The 7462-nt window shown below is 35.5% G+C and overlaps 1 protein-coding gene across 1 annotated transcript; it reads left to right on the top strand.

The window, feature by feature from the left end:
- The first annotated feature begins 3076 nt into the window (after positions 1-3076).
- On the top strand, positions 3077-4297 carry LOC137991671 (uncharacterized). The gene has a single exon (XM_068836716.1). It carries the CDS (start codon positions 3077-3079, stop codon positions 4295-4297), a length of 1221 nt encoding a protein of 406 aa, XP_068692817.1.
- The last annotated feature ends 3165 nt before the right edge of the window (positions 4298-7462 follow it).

Here is a 7462-nt window from a genome sequence, read left to right as displayed (position 1 = left end):
TGCAAACCTACTCGAATCCAAGATCGGCGCCTACAACATCAACTAATGTCGAGAAAGGTTAGTTGGGTTATGCTTACTAAACTGCATGCAGTCCGCCTTTTCTCTTAATAGCATTGTCCATTACCCAAATTTTGACAGTGGGGAAAAAAGCTAAAACTACGGGAGCAAGAAGATGAAACCGAAAAGCTGTACACCGCGCTAGATGAGCTGGAGCAGTACACCAGAAAAAACAGCCTAGAAATTCAAGGGATCAGTGCTATTCTACAACCGAAGAGGTAGTTTTAAAATTGGCGGGTGTGTTAAATGTTAATGTTAATCCTACCGGCATCGAGATATCACACAAACTCAAACGCCGTGGCAATAATTCTAGCCCGATTATTGTAAAATTCCTGAGCCACAAAGTGAAAACGAACTTATACAAGGAAAGAGTGAAATTAAGAAACGTTAAAGTGACAGATTTGTTTCCAGGCTATTCCAATGCGGTAAGCCCTAATGTACCTCATATTTTTTTTAATGAAAATCTGACGGTTTATCGACACGAACTCATATCGAGGGCAAGTGAAATGAAAAAAGACAGACTCTTGACCAGTCTCTGGACAATGGATGGGAAAATCTTTGTAAAAACATCACCGAGCGGGAATCCTGTTCGAATTTTCAGCGATTATGATTTAGATAATTTGTAAACAACTTATCTGCTTTGAGTGCATTTGAACTAGCTGTAGATAATTCAGTTTATTCGGTAATGCTGTGTATTATCTCGCTTTTTATTTTTTCTCGATCAATTTTGAGGAGAGGGAAAGGGTGGGAGAACTTAAAAGGTCAGTACCCAATTCGGACTTGTGTGTTTTGAATTTTTTGTCTCTGTATTCTTTTCTATAAAGCCTATTTTGCATTGTAATATCTTTGTCTGTTTTTTTTTTCTTTTGAAAAGTGATGTCTAAGAAACAAATATGTAAAATCATCTCTCTGAACGTTAGAGGTCTTAGAAATCCGATTAAGAGGAGCAGCATGTTTACATTTCTTAAAGATCAAGACGCTACCATCTATTTTCTACAGGAAACATATTCAGAATGAAGTGATGAGTCATTCTGGAAAAATGAATGGGGAGGTGAAATTTTTTTTCTCATGGCACTCGACACAGTAAAGGGACTTGCATATTATTAAATCCCGTAATCAAAGACAGCAAAATTAAAAATTCCCTAAGCGACAACTTGGGACGAATAGTTCTAATTAATTTAATTCTTCATGGTATGGAATTGTCACTTTGTAATATATACGCGCCAAATGATCAAGCCGAGCAGTTGCAATTTATAGAAGAGCTTAACAACTATTTGATAGACCAATCTGAATTAACGACACTGATTGTAGGAGGTGACTGGAATTGCACTCTAACAAAGAAGGACAAAAAGGGTGGTTTACCTTGGAGACCAACCGGTTTCCGGAATCTAATCTTAATGACAATGGATATTTTTGATCTTGTAGACATACAAAGAGTTAAACATCCCAACATAAACAAATATTCATACGTATCGAAAGCCCTAAAAATGAGATCCAGAATAGATTTTTTTCTTGTAGCAAGAAATTTAACTAAATATGTCCAAAAAGTTGATATTCAATCATCAATAGCACCCGACCATAGGACAGTTTTTACTATCTTTGCACTGGACAAAAGTAGTCCCTAGGGGACCTGGCTTTTGGAAGTTTAACAATGCTCTCCTGGAGGATAATAATTTCGTAGAACAAATGCGACAGAGGTATTCTAGATTTCGGGAAAAGTATAATTATATTCAAGATAAAAGAATGTACTGGGAACTGCTTAAAATGGAAATTAGATGCCTTACTATCTCGTTCGCCAAAGGAAAAGCAAAGGAAGCGAAAAAACGTGAACTTATAATTAAGGACGAAATGGATAGACTTGACCATATCATTTGTAGCAATTCTGATGTTATGTCTCTTGACGAAGAGTTGAAGAAGTATGACAATCTCAAAAAGGAACTTCAACAAATATATGAAAGCAAAGGTGAAGCTGCAAAGTTTCGATCCAAATGCTTGTGGGCTGAAAAAGGCGAAAGACCTACAAAATATTTTTTTAATCTCGAGAAAAGAAATTACAGCAAGAAGGTAATCTCAGAATTAGAAGACAACGAGGGAGAGATAATAAAAGAAGAAGAACAGATTTTGTTAAAAATAGAAAATTATTACAGAGATCTCTACACGTGTAAAATGGATGTTACCGAAGAGCAGTTTAATCATTACATAGAACATCTAGAAATCCCTCGTCTCTCACAGGAGGACAGTAAGAAATTAGACAGCCTTGTAACTTATGCAGAATGTAAGGAAAGCTTGGCCTCTTTCGGCAATGGAAAATCCCCAGGGAAGGATGATTTTACTGTCGAGTTTTACTTCAAGTTCTTTGACCTAATTGGAAACGACTTAGTAGAGAGTCTCAATGCTGCATATGAAAATGGACAGTTATCAATCTCACAGCGTAGAGGTATAATAACCCTAATACCAAAAGAAGAATCAGCGCTATTAGAACTGAAGAATTGGAGACCAATAACTCTTTTAAATGTTGACTATAAAATTGCGTCCAAAGCAATAGCTAAACGGATTGAACCGATATTGCCATCGTTGATTCACCCGGATCAAACAGGTTTTGTGAAAGGCAGATATATCGGTGAGAATATTAGGCTCATTGCTGATGTTATAGAGCAAACAAAAAGCTAAACCGCTCTGGTATATTGCTACCGTTAGACCTTCAGAAAGCTTTTGACACCTTAGAATGGTCATGCATACATCATGTTCTAAAACTTTACAACTTTGGTGACAGCTTAAGAAACTGGGTAAAGGTCTTTTACACTGATAAACAAAGTGCGGTGCTAAATAATGGCTATGCTACCAACTGGATAAATCCTTCTACCGGAGTAAGACAAGGATACCCACTTTCTCCCTACTTGTTCATACTAGCCGCAGAACTTATGTCCATGAAAATTCGTCAATCCAGTGCTGTCAAGGGAATTTCGATATTTGAAAGGTAAATTAAAATTGGTCAATTTGCAGACGACACCAACCTGCTATGTTTCGACCTCTCTTCGGTGGAAAAAGGATTACAAATCGCAGTGGATTTAGGCTTAATTTAGAGAAAACTAAAGCAATGTGGCTGGGGAAGTGGTCAGGCAAGAAAAACAAACCTTTACAGTTAAAATGGGTCAGTAGTCCGACCGGAATTCTGGGCATTTATTTCTCCTATGACGAGAAAGGTAATAATGAAATGAATTTCAACCTTAAGATAAATAAATTGCAAACAAACTTGGATATATGGAAGTCAAGAGATCTCACACTATTTGGGAAAGTGATGATAATCAAGGCACTTGGGGTATCATCTCTTATTTACTCAGCTTCAAATATCAATGTTCCAAAGGATATTATAAGTAACGTTAAAGGTAGGCTCTTTAGATTCATCTGGAAAAACAAAAGAGACAAAATAAGAAGGGAAGGACTATATCAGGATTATGAGAAGGGCGGGCTGCGTATGACAGATATTGAAACAATGATCAAAGCGCTGAGACTAGCATGGATACCAAGACTCATACGGGAAGGCCATCCCAATTGGAAATTTGTTCCAGACTACTTTTTTAAGAAATACGGGGGCCTCTATTTTGTCCTATCATGTAATTACGACGCAAAAGACTTTGAAGATGTACCCTCTTTCTATAGGGACATTTTATCGTTCTTTCATGAATTGAAAGCTCTTCATGGTAGCCATCATGGACGGGATACAATTCTATTTCATAATAAGGAAATATGCATTGATGGTAAACCTTTTTTCTGGAAGGAGTGGTTCGAGAGAGGAATTAGAATGGTTAAAGATCTTTTAGATAAGAATGAAAATATTCTATCATTTCCTGCTTTTCAGTCAAAATATTTACTGAAAAAAACTACCTTTCTTCACTTTTACCAAGTTACTTCTGCTATTCCAGGTCACCTCCTAACCAAGGCGAAAAGTAACGATTTCAATACTGAAATGATAAACACTGAGGACCCGGAGTTCTTTCACTTAGATGAAAATGTAGTTATTAATTTACTGCGAGCCAAATCCAAAGACTTCTATTGGTTAATCGTTGATAAGAAGTATAAAGAAAAACAAACTGGTCGAAAGAGATGGAATCAAACCGTTCCCATGGACAAAACTAACTGGAAAAATATGTTCAAATCGGTACAAAAGACTTGTAGAGAAAATAAAGTTAGGGAATTTCATTTCAAATTCATTCATAGAATTGTGGTGACCAAAAAGTAACTCTTTAGGTTTAATATCAAACCAGATAGTAATTGTATATATTGCGGGGATCTGGATTCTATACACCATACTTTTTCAGAATGCCAGTCTACAAAGTCCTTTACTCAAGAAGTGTTACAATGGTTTAATACAGAGAATGACTCTGAATTTAATCTAAACACTGAAGATCTTCTTTTTGGTATTTTTCCAAGTTCAATTACCTTGATAAAAAAATTGAACTACACCCTCCTCTTTCTGCAGTATTATATTTATAAGAAAAAACTCCAGAATGACTCACCATTTTTATTACTTTCGGATTTCATCAACAAAGTTAAATATAAGTATAAGCTTGAATAAATTATTTAATAGCCATAAAAGCTCCTCCATCTGCTATTTTATACATTTAATATAACTGTAATAGAAGTATGATTGTATAGATGTATTTAATCAATTGTATCTTATTGTAAAATACGCTTAAAATAAGTGAAAAAAGTGTTGTAATTGTAAGGAATAATTATTATTAAAAAAAATAAAATAAAATAAAAAATAATAATAATAATGTCCTTTCAATACAATAATCTGTTAATCCTAAAATTTGAAACAGCCTTGGGTCTTCAGTCGTACATGTACAACCCAGTTTGGAAAATCAGTTCTCTGAATAAAATGTACCTCTTCAGGAACTCCCGAAGAAAGGAAATTTCATTAAGGGTTAGGGTTAGGTGGGGGACGGTGGGGTGGGGGACGGCGGGGTGTACATGAGTGAAATGGCTCCAGGTAGTACTGGTTACTTTCAGCAATATCTCAAGGAGCTTCAAGATAAGTTTAAATCAAAGAAATTTATTTTTTTCCTTTTAATCAGCTTTATTGACTTGCCTACACGTGAAGCAAAATCGGGGTAAACACTGCACTTAATAATAGTCTGACTAGTACAATATTATAAACCAGTAGCTGTTTTTCTTCTTTTGTTTATTATATTTTCTTTGATTTAAGCTTGTGATGTTTATTTCCACTTTAACTGTTATTATTAAAATAAGTGCCTTTTCTCAAATAAGTGTAACGGCAGCTAAATTAGTCCAACAAACTTTATTTAGGAATGATTTTTTTAGTAATTACAGTTAATTGTTATCATGTTTCAGAGGTGTCATGGGTGTGGAATATGCGGACATTTGCCTCAAAAAATTACAAAATGGTACAAGTAAACAATAAAGATGACCACAAGGGAGTCTATTGCAAACGTGGCCAAAATATTTAATGTATGTAAAGAATTGATTTGTGTAACATGCGACTTCGACACTGGCAATGAAGTGTTCAAGGTGGAAATTGAGGAAAGTGATGACAACAGCCTCCACCATGCAGTCGAAGTACTAAAAAATTACTCCAAGTTGACTGTGGAGGTGAAACTTCAACCTAGTCCTGCAGAGTTATCTATTGCTGATGGAAAACGGGCTCTCAGGAGTAAGGAAGTAGTGGCAGAGCAACTCAAACGTGAAATGGGGTTACACGATGATGCAGGGAAGCAAACACGTGGCTTTTTAGATGCAAAGTGGACTGCCAAATGCGTTCAGATAATGGTAGAAGATTCTAGGTTCCTCTTGGAGTTTGACAAGACAAAGGCTGGGGTAAAGTTGGTATTTGGTAATGACGGCTACCTGCTGAACCCATTCCAAGTTATTTGCCCCATCTGCATGGAAATTAAAGTATTGAGCTCCATGAACCAACTGCGTGCCCTTTCACAGCATCTCAAAGATAAACATCTGGAAAATTCTAAAGGGAGAAGTTTAATCAAGCGTCTGGGTGCGTGGCTTGGAAATCACTTTGTTTCCAGTGAAGAACTCAATCAGTTTGCTTCACTACAAGAAATGTTAACAAATAGACGGGTCAGGGCTATGGTCTTGGCCCGTGATATTTTGTAAGGGCACTTACATGAAATTTTCAGCATAATAACCGCGTCGTCACTTGAGTTAAATTTGTTGCAGCATAAAATAATATTTTCTAGTTTTGATAAAAATTAATATTGCTCAATATGTTATTTGGTGGCGAGATACCACAAAGTGCATATTTAATTCAGTGTTTTTGTCATGTCATGAAACTGGTTAGATTGGTATACTCTCATTTTAATTCAAGTTAAAAATTGATGTGAGTGAAACAGGTCACATGACACTTTTTATGCTGTTCCAGCCACATAATTTTTTTAAGGGGTAAACCAAACGTTTACCCATGGTTGGGTCTTGCTTTTAATTAACCATTTCGTCCCCTTTTTTTTTTCAATTTTCTTTTCAATAACATCCTGTCCTTATTTTTCTTGGTCACATCAGTTTAACTCTAATCGTTTTCAATACATTAAAATACGTTTTTAGCAACTTTTACAATTAATCGCCTGGTTCGCAAAGAAAGACAGTTTTAACTTTGCATGTGGTTGATGCCAAAAATTGAGCCATGTCTTAACATGCTTGAGTGTTTTTGGTTTCAATTTCAATACAAAAATCAGCAACAGGAGACAATATTCGGAAAAATGTGTTAGTCGATTGAAGTATATGAAGAAAAGCACACACTCAAGTTGACAGTATATATGTGACAGATTTTGTGATAGAGTCTTTCTTGAGTACTTTGATAGAACTCTTAAAAGGTGTATTACCTGATCTCAGAGCTTCTGGAGAGTGCGGCAAACATACTGTACTGGTCTTCCGAGGCTCTTAACTTTTTCATATGCATGTAACCTGATTTCTTTATTTTATTTGGCTGCTGGTTTTGTCAATTGATTCATGTGACGTGCATACTAAAATACTTGACTTGTAAGTGATGTGTGACGGTTATAGATAGTTAAATTTCTAGTCGCATTTCATTTATGTTTAAATCTCCACATGTAAGAACAAAAGCGTAAACAAATGTTTTCTTTTCAACATGATTTTGAAGATATTTAAAAACCTTATGTTGTCTCCTGTTGATGTTAAGTTTTTGGATTGAAAGGCTCTTGCTTGAGTTTACTCAGTTATTTTACAACACTTCAATGTATAGAAAGAAGCCAGAATAAGTGAACAGTTCAATATAGAGTATGATTCTGGAATATTGCTGTTGGAATCTTGTTCATGGTTTTACATGTAAGTGCCCTTATGAAATATCAGTTACAGAGGTCGAACGAGATTATTTAGCCCATTGGCTAAATCAGTTTATAAGGTCTGGTATTAT

The sequence above is a fragment of the Montipora foliosa genome, chromosome 2, assembly GCF_036669935.1.
Source record: "Montipora foliosa isolate CH-2021 chromosome 2, ASM3666993v2, whole genome shotgun sequence".
Classification (NCBI taxonomy): domain Eukaryota; kingdom Metazoa; phylum Cnidaria; class Anthozoa; order Scleractinia; family Acroporidae; genus Montipora; species Montipora foliosa.
Note: the sequence above shows the minus strand (reverse complement) of the source record. Positions and strands in the feature narration are given on the sequence as shown.

What these genes read in the sequence shown, in the direction of transcription:
- LOC137991671 (XM_068836716.1), top strand. Translation starts at nt 3,077, where the DNA reads ATGTTTCGACCTCTCTTCGGTGGAAAAAGGATTACAAATCGCAGTGGA.